General features: G+C 43.5%; 1 protein-coding gene and 1 long non-coding RNA gene across 3 annotated transcripts in view; one reads left to right on the plus strand and one right to left on the minus strand.

The window, feature by feature from the left end:
- SFXN2 (sideroflexin 2) overlaps positions 1 to 19,448 on the plus strand; it is a 109,279-nt gene that overhangs the window by 82,299 nt on the left and 7,532 nt on the right. Inside the window, exons 10-11 of one of the 2 annotated variants that reach the window (XM_033941111.1) lie at positions 8,844 to 8,893; positions 10,471 to 10,518. In XM_033941111.1, the coding sequence (XP_033797002.1) occupies positions 8,844 to 8,893; positions 10,471 to 10,518 (98 nt within the window). Of the gene's footprint in view, positions 1 to 8,710; positions 8,747 to 8,843; positions 8,894 to 10,470; positions 10,519 to 19,448 lie in introns of those variants that run through there. The other variant, XM_033941112.1, reaches the window with a different exon arrangement.
- LOC117359024 overlaps positions 10,605 to 19,448 on the minus strand; it is a 45,099-nt gene continuing 36,255 nt past the window's right edge. Inside the window, exon 2 of the long non-coding RNA XR_004539144.1 lies at positions 10,605 to 11,081. This is a non-coding gene — a long non-coding RNA (uncharacterized LOC117359024). The remainder of the gene's footprint in view (positions 11,082 to 19,448) is intronic.

The following is a 19,448-nucleotide window of genomic DNA, read 5'->3' on the forward strand; positions in this document are numbered from 1 at the left end:
CCTTATTGTCATTCAAAGATCATAGTAAACGTCTTGGGGCATAAAATTAACACTAAGGGCACCTTTTACTAAGCTGCGCTAGCGGTTTTAGTGCACGCTAGATGCTAATGCCACCATTGAGCTGGTGTTCTTGGCACGTAGGGCAGGGTTAGCGCACGCAGCAATGTAGAGCGCGCTAAAAATGCTAGCGCACCTTGTAAAAGGAGCCCTAAGTTAGAAAGATAAGAAAGCTGTAGCTGAAATAATGCTCTATGTGCCAACATCAAGATCTTAAATTTGATCCTAAATTCCATTGGTAACCAATGGAATTTTAGATACAGAAGTGTCACATGATCACAAATGGCTTAATAATCTAATCGCAGTGTTTTGCACTGTTTGTAAACGTTTCAACTGTCCCATCCCAATACCTGCATATACTAAATTACCATAGTCTAACTTTGACAATACAAAGGCATGAATTAACGTATGCAATGATTTCTCATCTAAAAAATCCTTAATAGCTCTAAGCCAGGGGTCTCAAAGTCCCTCCTTGAGGGCCGCAATCCAGTCAGGTTTTCAGGATTTCCCCAATGAATATGCATGAGATCTATGTACATGCACTGCTTTCAATGCATATTCATTGGGGAAATCCTAAAAACCCGACTGGATTGCGGCCCTCAAGGAGGGACTTTGAGATCCCTGCTCTAAGCTGTCTTAATGCCCCAAATCCTTTTGCAACAACGGTTGAAACCTGCTCCTCAAAAGTTAGATGATAATTGATCATAATCCCCAAGTACCTGAAGCTATTTACTAGTTTTATATTATGATTATTCAAAGAAATATCTGTTTGAGGTGTTGTCTTATCTCCTGAGGTACAACATGCTATAGTCTTAGACATATTTAAAATCAATTTATGTTCACTCAGCCATTCTTCTATTCTATTTAAGCCAACTATAAGAGGATCTAAATCTAAAGTTGCAGGTGATAGTCTATAGACTAATAAGATGTCGTCTGCATAAATATATGTACTGATTCCTAGTTCCTGAATTTGTCATGCCAAGGGACTTGGAAAGATAACTAAACTAAACCTTGGGTTTGTATACCGCGCCATCTCCGCGAGCGTAGAGCTCGGCACGGTTTACAGAGTTAAGATAGAAAGGAACTACAATGAAGGGTTATTGGAGAGGAACTAAGAAAATAGAGAGGGACAAGGGTACCAGAGAGTGGGAAGTGATTAGATTGTTTGCAGAAGGATTGGAGGGAGCTTGAATTTCTGAGCAGGGATGTGAGGTTGTTCCAGAGTTCTGTGATTCTAAAGGGGAGGGATGTTCCAAGTTTTCCTGCGCGGGATATTCCTTTTGTAGAGAGGAATGATAGTTTCAGTTTTTGGGAGGGTCTGGTGGAGTTGGGGTTTGAGGAGTTCCAAAAGATTGGGATGACGGGAAGAAGATGCCATGTAGAATCTTGAAGGCTAAGCAGGCACATTTAAAGAGGACTTTGGAGTGTACTGGAAGCCAGTGAAGCTTGGACAGGAGTGGGGAGACGTGATCGAACTTGCCTTTTGCAAAAATAAGCTTAGCCGCAGCATTCTGATTTAGCTGAAGTCTATGGAGGTTTTTCTTAGTTAGGCTTATATAGATGGAGTTGCAGTAGCTCATGACAAGTTACATTCAGGTACTGTAGTTATATCCCCGTCCCTGTAGAGCTTACAATTTAAGTTTTGTACCTGATTCCATGCAGGGTTAAGTAACTTATCCAAGATTTCAGGGAGCAGCAGTGGCTGCCCTGGTTCTCAGCCTGCAGCTGTATTAGGTACTGCTAATACACATATTATCTGTATTACCTAATCTTTGGTAATTCAACTGCTTATTAAAGTCTAGCTGAGTTGGAGCCTGGTGGCTATTGGCAACCTACCAAAAACATGAATAGGTAAATTATTTTTAAAAGCTTTACTTGAAAATGGTGCAGAAATATACAAGATAAAATATACAATAACACAAAAACACAGTATATAATGTGACATGGGCCGTGTTTCGGTCGTGAAAACGACCTTCTTCCGGGGTCCGGTCCTGCTATGAGCCACAAGCTTAAAAATGCGAAACAACACAACAAAATACTTGTCGTGTACACAGTAATTTGTTGCTTTGTTTCACATTTTTAAGCTTGTGGCTCATAGCAGGACCAGACCCCAGAAGAAGGTATTTTTCATGACCGGAAACACGGCCCATGTCGGGCTGCCACATTATATACTGTGCTATTGTATATTTCTGCACCATTTTTCAAATAAAGCTTTTAACAAAATCATCAGTTCCACATTTTTTTTGCCTTCTTTGCTTCTGTGGAACTATTTCGGTGGACTTTTTTTTGTTTTGTTTTTCCTAACTTACATAGTAACATTAGTAAATGATGGCAGATAAGATCTGAATTTCATGATTTTTTTTTTTTGTTCTTTTTGTTTCTTCTGGGCCACAAACCTTAGAAGTCCACCCAGTACTGTCCTTAGGTTCCAACTACTGGAGTTGCTGTTGAAGCTTACTCCAGCCTATCCAAACCATCTCCTCGGCAGGATTCAGACTGTGAAAGTTTGCCCATTCATATTCTAGTTAGAGATCCTCTGTGTTCATCCCACACTTTTTAAAATTCTGTCACCGTTTTTCTCTCCACCACATTCCTCGGGAGGGCGTTCCAGGCATCCAACACTTCCTAACATTGCTCCTAAGTCTACCACCTCTCAACCTCAAATTATGTCCTCTAGTTTTACCAATTTCCTTTCTCTGGAAAAGATTTAGTCCTATATTAATACCTTTTAAATATTTATATCGTATCTCCCCTGTCCCTCTCCTCAAGAGTATACATATTCAAGTTTCAAGTTTATTGACTTTTAATATACCGACCATCAACAAGTATCTGGCCGGTTTACAATAAAATATTTAAAAAGAGGTAAAGATAATAAATATTTAAAAAAGATAATAAAAGTGTACATTAAGGACATTAACTGGACGGACTTGAAAGTAAGGGTAAGAGGGAAAAGTTACATAATTAGAAGAAGAAGGAAAAGAGGGAATAGGATAAAACATATAGGGTGGGGTCGCTTTATAAAAGCAGTTGGTTGAGTAAAAAAGAGATGCTCTAAGCACAGGTAAAAGCGTCACGAAATAAAAAAGTCTTCAGGCTTATCTTGAATTTATCAAGTTGTTGTTCGAATCGGAGTTGATGTGGCAGAGCATTCCACAATGTTGGGGCGACTACTGCGAAATTTATTTTCCTGGTGTAAAAGAAATCTTTTATAGAAGGAATTAAAAAGAGCTTCTGATCTGCTGACCTCAGTGTGCGTGTTGGGCATTGAGGGTTGAGAAGCCTATCAAGATATGAAGGCTGGTGAGAAAGTTTTATTTTAAAGGTCAGTAGGATAGTTTTATAAGTAATGCGATGTGTAATAGGAAGCCAATGTGCTTCTTTCAAAAGAGGGGTAACATGATCATATTTTCCTATTTTGTATATGAGTTTTATTGCCGTATTTTGGATTAATTGTAAGCGTCGGATTTCTTTTGGGGGGAGTCCGCTGTAGTTTTATTTTTGTTTCCATTTTTATAGGAAAGGATTTAATAAAAATCTTTCCTGATAAAGTCTCGCTGTTTTTAATAGGAAGTAGAAGGCCGCAGGATTTGTCGATGTTGAGGGAGAGTTTATTTGTGTAAAGCCAGTCATTTATTGCGTTTGACCCCGAAAATGATGAAGAAATTACAACAATTAATACTAAACTGGACACAATAAAAAATTGGCTTAGCCTTAATAAATTATCACTAAATATACAAAAAACTCGAACCATGTTTTTCACTGGAAAAAAAACATTATTCCAAGATCTTCATTTGTACTCGATAACATCCCTCTCGAATCAGTACCTATGCTAAAAATTTTAGGCGTAATTATTGACGCTAATCTATCTTTTCATAATCACATTAGTCAAATAGTCAAATCTTGTTTCTATAAACTTCGCCTGATACAGTCCATCTCATCATTTCTAGAACCTAAATCCGTTAATATACTTATCCACTCTATGATCATATCCAAACTAGATTATTGTAATTCTTTGTTAATCAATATATCACAAAAAGAAAAAAGAAGACTTCAGATAATCCAAAATACTGCAATAAAACTCATCCATAAAGCAAAAAAATATGACCACGTTACACCGCTATTGATCAAGTCCCATTGGCTACCTATTAGCCACCGAATCACTTTTAAGATATTATTTTTGGTATTTAAAGTACTATCTTTCAATGAACCTCAATTCATGTCTAGAATGATCATTCCTTATTATGCCCCTCGTTCTCTTCGTTCATCATCACAAGACCTATTAACTGTTCCTTCCTTAAAAATTGTGGGTACAAGGAGAAATGAAATGTTTTCTGTTATAGCTCCACAAACCTGGAACGCTTTGCCACTTTACATCACGAAAGAAAAAGATCTTATCTCTTTTAAAAAACTTTTAAAAACTTTTTTATTTAATGATGCTTTTATTAATTAAACTATTAAGCAAATGCAGACTCTCAATTTTTTTTCCCTCCTTCCCCATGTTCTTACCTCTTATGTTTTTCTGCCTGAGAAAATTGTAACTTTATCCTCCTTTCCGTCTATATCATGTTTGTCACTAAGTCACATGTATAAAGAAATTTATAATGCGTTATAAGTATATTAACTTTTTACTTGTGTCTTAATAGTGTTTGTCCTCTAAAATGTTGTTTTTAAAATTGCTTGTTTTCTAAAAAAGTTGTTTTTTTAAATTGTTCATCGCTTAGAATGTTTTGTATAGGCGATTCATCAAATAATAATAAACTTGAAACTTGTTGATATCTTTTATTTCTGAGATGTTTGAAGTATTGACAGGGTGAAGTAATTGTATGTCATCCGCATAGGCAAAGATCGTGAATCCAATTGACTGTGCCAGTGTAAGAAGAGGTGACAGAAAGATGTTGAATAACAGTGGGGATAGAATAGAACCTTGCGGGACACCGTAGGTTTGTGGTATAGATGGAGAAATTTCAGCTCTTCTAGTCTCTCCATGAAACTGTTTACTTGGAGAACAGCAAATTTTGTTTTGACAGGAGCCTGAGGACTTACTAGGATAGGTCTTCATAGGCACTCGGCCCACACCACTGAGTGGGCATTTACCAAGTCTTTCTGGATACTTGGAGCTAGATCAGGGGTGGGCAACTCCGGTCCTCAAGGGCTGGAATCTAATCGGATTTTCAGGATTTCCCCAATGAATATGCATGAGATCTATTTGCACGCACTGCTTTCAATGCATATTCATTGGGGAAATCCTGAAAACCTGATTGGATTCCAGCCCTCGAGGACCAGAGTTGCCCAAGTCTGAGCTAGATGCACTAAACAGGGGTGTTATGACCATGTGGGTCCACTTTGATTTTTGGCCGATTCCAAAAGAGCTATTGATGCACAAAAAGGTTTGCATGCAAATGATTTGATCAGAGATTTATCAAAATCCCTGTCTCCCCTGTCCGTTCGATCACTGTGAGAGCATAAGAACATAAGAATTGCCTCTGTCGGGTCAGACCGGAGGTCCATCGTGCCCAGCAGTCCGCTCACGCGGCGGCCCCTCAGGTTCAGGACCTGATAGTGCTCCTACCCTAAAACTCACATACGCTTTTCGCTTTTGTCCTGTAGAATAACCTTCTATCTATACCCTGCAATCCCCTTCGCTTCCAGGAAGTCATCCAGTCCCTTTTTGAAACCCAGTATTGTACTCTGTCCTATTACCTCATTTGGAAGCGTGTTCCAGGTGTCCACCACCCTCTGAGTGAAGAAAAACTTCCTTGCATTCGTTTTGAATCTGTCCCCTCTCAGTTTTTCTGAATGACCTCTTGTTTTTGTTGTCCCCGCTAGTCTGAAGAATCTGTCCCTCTCCACCCTCTCTATGCCTTTCATGATTTTATACGTCTGTATCATGTCTCCTCTCAGTCTCTGCTTTTCCAGGGTAAAGAGCCCCAGTTTGTCTAACCTTTCAGCATATGAAAGGTTCTCCATTCCTTTTATCATCCTAGTTGCTCTCCTCTGGACCCTCTCAAGTATCGCCATGTCTTTCTTAAGGTACGGTGACCAGTATTGGACATAGTATTCCAGATGTGGTCGCACCATTGCTCGATACAATGGCAGGATAACCTCCTTCGTTCTGGTAGTGATACCTTTTTTGATAATGCCCAGCATTCTGTTCGCTTTCTTTGAGGCCGCTGCACATTGCGCCGCTGGCTTCATTGTTGTATCCACCAATACCCCCAGGTCTTTTTCTAGGGTGCCTTTCCCCATCACCCTTCCTCCCATCGTATAGCTGTACATGGGGGTTCCCTTTCCCCATGTGCAAGACCTTACATTTCTCCACATTGAAGCTCATCTGCCATCTTTTTGCCCACTCACACAGTTTGTTCAGGTCGCTCTGCAGTTCTTTGCATTCCTCAACAGTTTTGACCCTGTTGGAGAGTTTTGTATCGTCCGCGAACTTGATAACTTCGCACTTCGTGCCCGTTTCCAGATCGTTAATGAATATATTGAACAGCAGCGGTCCCAGCACTGACCCCTGCGACTCTCACACATGCACAGAACCGGCAGTGGATGCCCCGAAGTAGCCTCCTGCCACTCAGCTGTCTGGGACAGGAAACCTTTTTTTTTGTATCAATGGGACAGGTAAGTGACTGGTCTTGACCAGTCACTTTTTTTTGGATCGCTAAAAGAGAGAACTTTTTTTGTGTGTCAGGAAGCCATGTTAGAGCATCAGTTGCTTTGCTAGTTTACATGGCATTTCAAAATTAATTAGCTTATTTGCTTGGCTGAATCAGAGAATGAGCGATCCTGCTGAAAACCATGCAGTGAGACATTTCTGCATCGGATCAGCAAATCCAATCTTAGCGACAATCATTTGAGGATCGCTGACTTTAGGGCATCTGGGCCCAGGAGCTGGGCTGAAGCTTCAGTGGGGGGAGGGGGGAAAAGAGTGTGGCGCAGTGATTAAAGCTACAGTCTCAGCACCCTGAGGTTGTGGGTTCAAACCCACGCTGCTCCTTGTGACCCTGGGCAAGTCATTTAATCCCCCCATTGCTCCATTAGATAGATTGTGAGCCCACCAGGACAGACGGGGGAAAATGCTTGAGTACCTGAATAAAGTCATGTAAACGTTCTGAGCTCTCTTGGGAGAACGGTATAGAAAATTGAATGAATGAATGAAACGTATAAGGGAATTGGAGAGGGTACTGGTATATTGTAGGGGTTCGGAAGAGGGTGACAAGATGCAGGATGGGATTGAGATGGCTGAAGGAGAGTGAGGTGATCGAAGGGGATGCTAAGTGATCTAAGAGGAAGGTGATCACAGTGAAGGGAGGATCTGAGGGTAGCAGAAAGAAGGTGAAGTAGGTGAAGAGATTGGAGTAGATGGTGTGGGGAAAGTCTGGTTCAGGTAGTGAGTTAAAGAATTTGGGTCAGAAGATGTGTGAGAATGGATTCTCCTTTCCTTCTAATCCTGAATTTCGACCTTCCCTGTTCACTTTGGGGGGTTTTCTCCATTTGATCCTTACACCTCCCTTCTCTCTCTCTCTCTCCTTCATTCCCTTTGTGCTTGGATCACCTATCCTTCTTTGAGATCATTTTAACAATTATTTATTTAGAAACATTTATTAACCACTTATCAAACCTTCTAAGCAGGGTATAGAGGAACGCTCATAATACAATATAATATCATAATGCAATACAAATATTGCCCTTCTCTCTTTCCAGTACTATCACCATGATCCCTCCCTTACACACACACTTAAAAAGCACCAAATAAACCACTGGATATACATATATCAGAAAATAATTTTGTATAAAGTAGAGTTCAAATTGAAATTACTTAGTATACAGGTCCATTGTAATTTATACTAGAGAATCTAATCTAATCTTCCATTTGTGAGTCGCAACAGGCTCAAGGCAACAGATCAAAGAGGAAGGGGAAAGAAGAAGGGGAAGAGGACATGGAGAGATAAGAGGAGGGACTTAGACGTAGGGGATGCTATACAGAAACTAAGATAGATAGTTATCAAAAAGGTGAGTCTTCAGGTTTTTTCTGAATCTAATGTAGTTTGTCTCTTTCCTGATAGCATCTGGTAGGTCATTCCAGATTTTTACACCCAGATAGGTTAGCACAGAGTGTAAAATTTGTTTGAAGTGGAGGTATTTTGTAGATGGTAGGTTTAGTTGGACTCTTAAGGATTCTTTTTGATGTCATCCAAACATTAGAGAATCATTGAATGAGAGGGGCTGCTGAGCTTCCGTATAGGATCTGGTGTAGGATACATGACAATTTGAAGATTATTCAGGATGATATTGGGAGCCAATGTAGTTGCCTGATGAAGGTTGTGATTGACACGGGGACAAATTTTTTCCCCGTTCCCGCAGGAGCTCATTTTCCCGTCATGTCCCCGCAAGTTCTTTTCCTGTCCCTGCAAGTTAAATTCTCATCCACACAAGCCTCAAACGCTTTAAAATCATAAGTGTTCGAGGCTTGTGTGATTAAGGCAGAGCTTACAGGAATGGGGCAGGAATAGGGACAGCTACAAAATTCACGGGGACAGGATAGGGAAATTGAGTTCCTGTGGGGACGGGGACAAATCTGTCCCCGTGTCATTCTCTAATTTATACAATACATGCTACACAGTTGTGTAAAATGTTGAAAACTCTGCTGCAGGTAAAGAGGAGCTGTGATTAGAGGACTTGGAAGCCCCACGATCAAAGGGCTCATCCAATGCCAATGAGCCAGACCAAGGTTTGGGTTTGTTTTCTTCTCTTTATGTTGAAAAATATTGTATTTTCTTCTGCAGAGAATTCAATTTCTTCACGCACCCCTGCAGGTGATGCTGGCTGGTGGTTTGTAAGTCCTATCTTTTCTTCTTTTTTACAGCTCAAAGTCTTTTCAATGAGTCCCATGTTTGATTATTGTTGACCTGCAAGTCTCACATGATCTATAACTATATCAGGAAATCCTTACAACTAAATTTTCATCTAGATTCAAACTTCTGTTGTAGGCAAGCATACATTTTGACATTTTAAAAGTTTTGGTTTTTAATTTACAAAATTGCCAGTCTTCATTATTATTCTCTCATTTTATACAACGCCTCTTCATTGTAGATCTATGCTTTGGCACTTTGCAGCTTTTAGAAACCTCCCCTAACCGTTGGGGCCTGCATTCAAGCTATAGTCCTTTGATGCAATCCAGGATCCCTCTGGCCTTAGCTCAGTTTGATTGGGGCCAGTCAGGTCCAGAAGCGCCATAAAGGCCATGGCTTAGCTCTAAGGAGGAAAGATGGTTGTTACCACTGTGATGTACCTTACCATCAAGTGGTTTCTTCCAAGGGTATAATTTGGAGGATTGCACCTCAGTTACACCATTTTAGAAACATGGCGTGCTAGAGATTATTGAAGAGGCAAGTGAAAAAGTTATACCCAAAAACACTCCTGATGAGGATAGACATAGGTTTGAAAATGTGAAATCATGCTCATCGCATACCACCATGGCAGCAAAAAGGCTTTTTCCACTCTTTGGGGGAAAAGTCAAGCCTAAATGAGCATGCCCAAGGCATTTGTGCTAGAAAAAGTATTTGGCACAAATCTCTCGCTCCCCCCACGCCACCCACTTTTTAACATTAAGTGAACAGGCGCCATCTTAAAAGTTCTGGAGAAAGGAGCAATGAGAGATAATCAAATTAGCAGATGGCAGTAGGAGGAATTGCAGAAGGGGACTGCTCATGTAAGTGGCAGAGGAAATTTAGTATGGACAACTGTAAAGTGATGTACAAAGTAAAAAATAATCTTAAAATACTGGGTACCTTGAATACTATGCACAGTTCCGGTCACCTCCTTTCAAAAAACGTATAAAGCCACTAGAAGAGGTTCAGAGAATAGTGGGGAAAAAGGGGAGGTTGATCACCTCTCAAATAACAAAAAGCTAGATAGGTTAGGGCTCTTTGGCCTAGAAAAAAGTTGACTAAGTGGGGGTATAAGAGAAGTTTGAGTGGGGTGGAACAGTTTAACCTTTCATATATCACTAAAATAAGAAGACACTCCATAATAATTCCAGCCAACAGACTGAAATCAAATCATTGAAAGTGGGTTGGGTTTTTCCTTCTAACTTATGTTGTGGCTTTTTTGGGATTCGTTACTGTCAGATGGGACTCTAGGCTTCATGAACCTTAGTCTGTCTTAGCTAAGCTTACTTTATGTTCTTATGGTCCATAGTATTTAGAATAAGTCAGATTCTAGAAGTGCTGATGTCATATGGTGGGGAAAATTATTCCTTCCCACCTGGAATCATCTCATTTTGTTGCTACAAAGTTTAAAATTTCTCCAAAATGCTCCAGTGACATGAATATTCCTAGGGGAAGTTTGGATGCATGGACTTGAGATTAAGTTGTACAAGTTTTTGTAACTTTCATTTTTCCTTTTCTACAGCTTACTCTTCATGGTTCCAGTTGCCTGTGCGCTGTTTCCACAACAATGGTAATTACTTTCCTATGTTAGAAAGCCCAAATTCAGGGGGCTTTGTTGCCCACTTTTTCAGAATAAATACCATAAACGACAAGATGACAAATTTAAATAAAACCAACTTTATGCAAAATTTTTACAATGTAAAACTAAAAGGATAGTCGTACAATAGACCTAACATGGTTCTATTTCAGCAAAGCCTGGCTCAGAGCTACATGAGGGTAAATGAAAAAGTAAAGGCAAAATACATTTAATGGCTTTAATAGAAGTAGCTGTGAGCAATTGAACATATCACTTTTCCACATAGTCCCCATGCAAGATGACACATTTGTTCTATCGTTCAACTAGCTTCTGCATTCCTATAGAGAAGATGTTTTCAGCTGCTTCAGAAGCCAAATGAGCACCGCTTCCTTTACTTCATCGTGCTTTGTCTCTTGCTCTCCGGGTCACAGCGATGCTGATGACGGTTCCCTCCAGAATACGCAGATCTTTTTCACACTGTCTCAGGAACTGGGTGGCAACCTCCACACGTGACTTTGTCCTCGCATGATTGTACCGCACGCTTTCGTCTATGAACCCTAAAATCACATAACATACTTTGAACATCCTAAAACACACATCATGCAATTCTTTAAAACATAAAACGGTTCCTTTAGATCATAAAACATCAAAATACCGTAAAAAGTACCTGATTACTATTCAATGTATCGTAAATCGCTTTGGGTGAATCTCTTCATGAAAAGGCAGTTAATAAATCCAATTAAATGAAATATATTAAGAATTTGGAAGTTTAAATAAAAACAATGTTTTAATAAAAATTTATCAATATGATATAAAGAAGATGGATGCTTGAAACTGGGGCTCCGTTCTTCGGCCAAAGAATATCTCCTGTAAGCATGTATTTTGCCTGCTTGACCACACTTCCTTGCAGAATTGGTGAACTGCAAGTCGTGCAGAGCAAGATGTCCTTGAAGTGTCGAACAGAGGCGGACAAACAACTGAGCTGCACGGCAGATAAAATGGCAGCCCAACAACCACGTGTTAGCAGCGTGCCTGGTGGAATGGAGACCTGGACCTCTGTAATGCCGGCATCCTGGAATCCGGTAGCTCTGGAAGAGGACTCGATTTGCAACAATGATGGCATGGAAGGTCCTACTAAAGTGGATCTGAGGTAGCTGCTGACCGCAGTGAAGGAGATATAGGGAGTGTTGGGGTAGATTTGAATGCGGTTGAGGAGCTGAGGCAAGATTTGGCGGAGCTGGGTGGCAGAACTGATACTGTAGAGTTTCGTATGGATTTTTGTGAAGAGAAGGTGGTGGACTCTCAGCAGAGTATAGAGGATTTACGCAGCGAACTCTGTGAGCTGAAAGGTTGAAAGGCTGCTAAGGAAGCTATGGAACCACGGGGTGCAAGGGGAGGTCCACCGATGGATTAAAAACTGGCTGGCGGACAGGAAACAGAGGGTTGGAGTAAAGGGCCACTACTCGGACTGGCAATGGGTCACGAGCGGAGTTCCGCAGGGGTTGGTGCTGGGACCGCTCCTGTTCAATATATTTATTAACGACCTGGAGGCAGGAACAAAATGTGAGGTTATTAAGTTTGCGGATGACACCAAACTATACAGCAGGGTAAATAACATGGAGGACTGCGAAGATCTCCAAAAAGATCTGACAATGCTGGAAGAGTGGGTTAAAAAGTGGCAAATGAGCTTCAACATAGGGAAATGCAAGGTCATGCATGTAGGGAAAAAAAAACCCGATGTTCACTTACAAAATGGGAAACTCGCCACTAGGGGTGAGCAACCTTGAAAGAGACCTGGGAGTGATGGTAGACACAACCTTGAAGTCGTCGGCACAGTGTGCGGCAGCCTCAAAGAAAGCAAACAAAATGTTGGGTATCATTAAGAAAGGTATCACGACCAGGATGAAGGAAGTCATCCTGCCACTGTATCGTGCTATGGTGCGCCCGCACCTGGTGTACTGTGTCCAGTACTGGTCGCCGTACCTTAAGAAGGACATGGCGGTATTTGAGAGAGTCCAGAGAAGAGCAACTAAGCTAATAAAGGGTATGGAGGACCTCTCATATACTGACAGACTGAAAAGGCTGGGGCTTTTCTCCCTGGAAAAGCGGAGACTTAGAGGGGACATGATAGAAACCTTCAAAATCATGAAGGGTGTAGAAAAAGTAGATAGGGACAGATTTTTCAAATTATGGGGAACTACAAGTACAAGGGGGCACTCGGAGAAATTGAAAGGGGATAGGTTTAGAAAAAACGCCAGGAAGTTCTTTTTCACACAGAGGGTGGTGGATACATGGAATGCGCTACCAGAAGAAGTGATAAGCAGGAGCACGCTACAGGGCTTCAAAGAAGGTTTGGATAGGTACCTAGAGGACAAAGGGATTGAGGGGTACAGATAGGAGTAAAGGTAGGTTATAAGGATAGGATTAGAGGTAAGTTACAAAATTAGTCTGGGACCACTGTTCAGGCGATAGGCCTGATGGGCCGCCGTGTGGGCGGACCGCTGGGCAGGATGGACCTCTGGTCTGTCCCAGCAGAGGCACCTTCTTATGTTCATATGTTCTTATGTTGAGGACATGGAAAATGGGGCCCACCGTAATGATATTCGTGTGTGTGGCATACCAGAGGCTCCCCAATACAAGGATGCCAGAGAGATGGTGGAGTGGTTGGCAAAGTGGCTGCTGGAGGATGAATTGCTAGACCCAGGTATGGAGAGGACGCATCGCTCCCTGGGGCCCAAGGTGGGGGAACTGTCCTAAGGATATCGAGGTGTGTTTTCAAAGTTTTGCCCTTAAGGACAGGCTTTTATGCTGTCCCGTGAACAGAGGGCTATGACTTGGGAAAACCACTGCCTGGAATTATACCAAAATTTAGCTTCCAGCACTCTCCAAAAGAGGCAGGCGTTCCAGGAGGTCACCCATTCCTTGACCGGGCCTAATATCAGATACCGTTGGACATTCCCATTTGGCCTCTTGATCATGCTTAATGAGGTTCACAAAAAAGTGATATTTGATGAAGCCAAAGTCCTACTGGTCAGGGAGGGTGTGGAGATCATTGTTGCTGCTGAAGGGCCGGGAATTCCTTGGTCTAGCAGCATTTGGCTGCTTTCTGTTGGCAAAGAGTGAAAAGAAGGTCTCGACTGGATCACAGAGCAGCTGAACCGACTTCTTCGGGTTCTTGGGGGGGAGGGAAGCCCTGTGGGTTGGCTTCAGAGGGAGCGGGGAAGACAGGCAGAGATCCCCGGCAACGGCTTCAGTGAGAGGGAGGCAGGCAGGAAGGAGGGATCCCCGGTGGCAGTGGTGACTTTGACAGATGGGTGGGGTATGGAATATTCTCTGTGGCAGCCAGGCCACGTACCCCCAACAAGCGGCCCTCATACTCCTAAGGGTACACGTACTGCATGTTGAGAAACACTGCTGTAGTTCACCGGATTCCAGAAACTTCACCATTCTCTGTCTTAAAAGCGTTTCCATTAATTTGCTTACCACAGAAGTCATACTTACTGGCCTTTAATTCCCTACTTCTTTCTTACTTCCACTGTGACCTAATTTGTCCAGAGTCTTTCCTTCTCTTCCAGGTCCTTTACTGGCATAGGTTTTGGAACTGTTGAACATCTTCTGTGTAAATCCAACGAGAAGAGACTGATGTTGTAGCTGAGGTTTGTCAAAACCTGGACAGGATTGTACTCTTTATAAAGTATCCTATTTTCTTGGTGCTGCTGGAATTAAAGGTTGAGTTTCCTAGTTCCTAAGCATTTGTTTCCATCATTAAATTATTAAAAGTCAAGTTTAAACAGTCTCTTGGCCATTGTTTATAATCCAGAGCATCCATGAACTTGGTTCTTGGCTCTGCCTCTTATGGGAAGAGCATGGCCCATTTGCCTAATGAATCTTGTAAAAGACAAGCTTTCAGGCGGAGACCTACGAGGAGGTGAAGATCCCATAAGATTCTGTGAAAGATAAGAGTTATTCCTTGATGCCATGCTTCGGTGATGATGACTGTTGAGAAGGGCTTCGAGGAGAAGATCGTTAGCCTCTGAGATCATGGAGAACATCAATTGGATCGATGAGATCATCTGGATGGTCGATGAGATATCTCGACATCGGCCAGATGAGTGCCTCAAATGCGAGGAGGAACTGTGCTCCCTGGAAGCTGCAGGCCGCTTTGATGCTGAGCAGCGGTAGAATGGAGTCCAAGACAATCCTTAGATGTTCGTTGAGGATGCTGCTTGGACTGGGCTGACATGGGATGTGTCAAAGCCGGTACCTGCACTGTGTACGGCTTCAGCATCTCTGCCAATTCTTTTTGTACTAGCTCTCTGATTTGTTCTTGTAAAGATGGTGCTAGTACCGCTGTTGTAGTCATAGTCGGTAGAGATGGCACAAAATCGGGTGTTGAGGCATTGGTGACTTCAATGTCAAAGCACATCTCTGAGGAGACATCATTTGTAGAGATGGTGATCTACTTATGGTACATCTAAGTTTCGAATGTGTTGATGAAATAGACTCTTGGGACAACTTGGATGCATGCCTGGAGGGAGAAAGGTGTCCATGCTTATTAACTTTCTTACAACTTCTCCCAACAGAGGCAACGAAGACAAAGCAGTATAGTCGGAGGCATCAACACTCTCTCAATGCCAATGTCAATATCAGCAGTGGTCGGCGAGTATCAGCATCAATTGGCAGACATGGTCAATGTTCCCAGTTTCCTGAAAAGTTTCTCGTATTGTACTTGTCGGGTTTTGAGCGACCTCTTTTGTAATCTAGAAAAAAGGGTGCAAGAAATAACATGGACCTAAACATTTCATACACCAGTTATGTGGATCATTGGCTGAAATGAGCCAACTACACTGAGTGCACTGTTTGAAACCGCTTGAAGCCCTTGACATTGAGAGGAACACCGCCAATGTGAAAGCAGAGGATTCAGTGGTTCTGGGAGGTCAAGTGAATGTTAAGCCGAAAAGGGATTGATGCTCCCGGCCTGTAAACAAGCTGAGAAGGTGCCCAGAGGCCTCAAACAAGAATTTGGTTTAAAATGAAAAATGTTTAACCTGAATATGAAAAAACCAAAATGAAAGGTAAAAATAATGAGGAAAAATTTTGAACAGGAAGGCAAAAAAGTCAAAAGTTTGACGCACTTGGAGAGACTACCAGAAAAACAGTGTCTTAGCTTTGTGAAAAAACTAAGAACTGATGGTCCTGAGAAGCAATATCGGGTGGGAAGGCACTGGTGCATTGACAGTATAGGCAGTCTCAAGACTATCAAAATTTTAAAAGTTACAGTACACTTTAACACTCTCTGTACCAGTCTCTATGGATGACGTCACCTACATGTGAGAATAAGCTGCCTGCTTGTCCTAATTTGTAATATCATAATCTGTATAATGTTTTTTACATATTAATCAGTGATGGATCCCTGAAAATGAAGTAAAGTTATTAATGGCCCCTTTTATAAAGCTGTGGTAGCAAGTCCCAGCTTGGCAAATGTGACAGCACATAGGAGTTGAATGGGCTGCATTGCATTTGCTGGGAAGGAATTGTTACCGTGACTTTGTAAAAGGGGCCCTAAATTTACAGAAAATTATTTTTTTAATCTAAATTGTTAAATTTAGAATTTGGTGATGCAAATATGAACTAAAATTCACAAATGTGTAAATTTTAAATGCTGGGTATACATTACACCCATTGCTATATTCGGTAACCGGAGTAAGAGAACAGCCCTGGCTTCCAGCTTTGAAATTTTGAAAATAGGTTTCTAGATGAAGTTTAATAAAATAAATAAAAATAAAGTATCCAGCCCTGATGAAGAGAGAGAGAGATTGTTGATGTAGTTGAAAATATAATTAAATTATTAAGGAATTGCATGATTGCTTGTAATACTAAAGTTTCTGATTTCAGACTTAAAATGATTACAGGTTTATAGTTTGGGTATTTTAATTTATTCTTTATTGGTTATGTTTATATATTTATCCCTGGACAAACAGGCAGCATATTCTCTACATGTGGGTGACATGACCGACGGAGCCCCCTAGCGGATGTTTTCGCAAGCAGACTTGCTTGAAGACTTCAAGCTTGCGATTGGCCCGTGTGTGCCCCTCTCGCCCAGTCTAGGGCATGCATCTCCTCAGCATGTCCTCAGTTCTCTGTTTTCCGCAGAGCAGAAGCACTGCTCCCTTGCTTCGCGCGATATCATTGTCCCTCTTGCACCACAGCTTGTTTGTTTAGTTTCTTTTGAGTCGCTGTGCTCGTGTCTGTGTTTTTCTTGTTATTTGTTTTTCGGTTCGTACCTTTTTGACTGGGTTCCTGGTCTTACTCTGGCCGCCTGGCCTCGCAGGGCCGCAGCCATCTTTTTTCTTATGTCCCAGCCTCGTTCCGGGTTTAAAAACTGTACTAAGTGCAACCGTGTTATCTCCATCACCGACCATCATTGTTGGTGTGTGGAGTGCCTGGGTGCAGAGCACCGCACTGAGTCGTGCCCCCGTTGTGTGACTTTGCAACCGCGGGCTCTTCGTCGGAGGGTGGCCAAGATTCTCCAACTCTTTGGCCCCATGGATCCTACGGGAAAGGCCTCGAGCTTAGCCTCGGCACCCTCGTTGGGCGCTTCGGCCTCGAAGTCCTCGGCCTCAAAGTCCCCGTCGGCCTCGAAGACTCCGGCCTTGGCCCCTCCTGTTACTCTGGCTTCTGGTAAATCTCCTCTTTTCTCCTCAGGTGTGCCGGCAAAGAAGTCTACCTCCAAGACTCATGGCAGTGCCGCCTCGTCGGCATCTTTGAGACATCACTCTAAGCGTTCCTCCTCACGTAAGGAATACTCTTCCTTGAGGTCGTCCCCGAAGGAGCGCATGCTTGCACCTAAGACCCAACCACCTTGGTCTCGGTGCCTGTGTTCGAGGACATGCTTAAGGCTATTCTTACGACGCAGCTTTTCTCGGTGGTGAGCCAACTGGTCCCAACTTCGACGCCTCTGACCTCGGTCTCGACCCAGTCTCGGTCTGACCAGCCTGAGCGTCCCCTCGTTTCTCGAGGTCCTGCCCGCAAGACTCGCCGGGTTTCCTCGAGTAATTCTTCATCCCCCGACTCACTTGTAACTTTTTTGGGTTCCAGACCAGGGGGTCATTTTTCCCCCCACTACTTTGTCGAGGTTTGTCCCTCCTAAGAAGCCCCAGGCTTCTCCGCCCCTTTGGGGCAGGTCTCCGCCCACAAAACCTTCTAGACACACGCTTGTCCTCGAGTTGGACTCGGGGTTGTGTTCCCCATCGAGGCAGCTACCTCTAAGGGGCCTTTTTCGAAACCAGGGGAGGACTTCTCCTTTACCCAGTCTTCCCCGAGGCGTCGCCAGTTACTTCCTCGGATCCCAGGGTCTTCCCTGCTCCACCTAGTATGGGGTCATTCCTCGACGCCCCCAGACACTAGTAGGGCCTCTTCAGTCTCCCATTCGCGGGACTCCGAGGCCCCGGCTTACTATTCGAGGGAAATTTCTCCCTTTTTCTCTGCTGCCCCCAGATCTCGCTCGGGGTCCCCTCAGGAGGATGAGTCTTCTACTCGTCACTCCTCCTTTACTCATTTCATGTCTGACATGGGTAGGGTCTTGAAACTGGACATCCCAGTCTGAGTCCCATTATACCCAGGAATATCTGGAGGAGATTGGTGTTGATCATCTGCCCTGCGAGGCATTACACTTGCCTTGGCACCAGGTTCTCCGGCAAACCTTTCTCCAGAACCTGGAGACCCCCTATGTGGTCATGGCCATTCCCTCCAAGTTGGAGTCCCGTTACCGGACAATTCCGGTTAAGGGGTTTGAGAATTCTCAGTTTTCTCATCAGTCCTTGGTGGTTGAGTCTTACTTGAAGAAGTCCAACCCCTCTAAGGTCTACGCTGCTGTCCCTCTGGGCTGAGAGGGCCGTACGATGGACAAGTTTGGTCGCTGTCTTTACCAAAACTCAATGACGGCGAATCGTATCCTCAACTATAACTTTCTCTTCACGTCCTACCTCCGGTTCTGTGTGGATACCCTCCGCTCATTCCGGGAGGACGTTCCGGAATCTCGGTGTCAGAAGTTTCGCCTCCTCGAGGAGACCCTCTCCCAGCTCTGCCTCTATATGTTCCAGGCGGCCTACGACGCCTTCAAGTTGTCCTCGAGGGTCAAGGCCTTTGCGGTCGCCATGCGTCGCCTCGCTTGGCTCCATCTTGTGGATATGGATCCGAATCTACAGGATCATCTTGCCAATCTCCTGTGTGTGGGTCATGAGCTCTTCAATGAATCTATCGAAGCGGCCACCAAGCGCCTATCAACCACGAACGGTCCTTTGCCTCTCTGGTGAAACTTAAACCGAAGGCCCCTCCGGCTCGGCAATACAAAATTCCTCTCCGGAGGTATCCGCAGAAATCTACTCCTGCGTTCTCCCGGCCTCCTCCGAAGCGGCCTCAACAACAGCAGCAACGTCAACCTAAGGCCCGGCTCCGGCGAAGCCTGGGCCATCCTTTTGACAATTCCGGTTCAAGCCTTCGGGCTCCCTTCCTCATGGAGCCTTCCCCCCTCCCCATCGGGGGTAGTGTCCATCATTTCTATGCCCAGTGGGAAGGTCTTACCTCCGACAGTTGGCTGCTTTCCATAATCCGAGAGGGGTACTCCCTTCACTTCAGTCATGTACCCCCAGACCTACCTCCAAAAGAGTTTCCTTCTGCTCGGTCTCAGCTGCCTCTCCTTTTGCAGGAAGCTCAGGCCCTTTTTCGCTTTCGGGTGGTAGAGGAGGTTCCCCCGGACCAATGGAACACTGGATTTTATTCCCGGTATTTTCTGGTACCCAAGAAGACGGGGGATATGCATCCAATCCTGGACCTCCGTGCTCTGAACAAGTTTCTGGTCAGGGAATGGTTCAGAATGCTCACCCTTCCTACTTTGTACCCCCTCTTGGATGAGGGGGACTGGC

This window comes from Geotrypetes seraphini, chromosome 4 (assembly GCF_902459505.1).
Source record: "Geotrypetes seraphini chromosome 4, aGeoSer1.1, whole genome shotgun sequence".
NCBI classification, from domain to species: domain Eukaryota; kingdom Metazoa; phylum Chordata; class Amphibia; order Gymnophiona; family Dermophiidae; genus Geotrypetes; species Geotrypetes seraphini.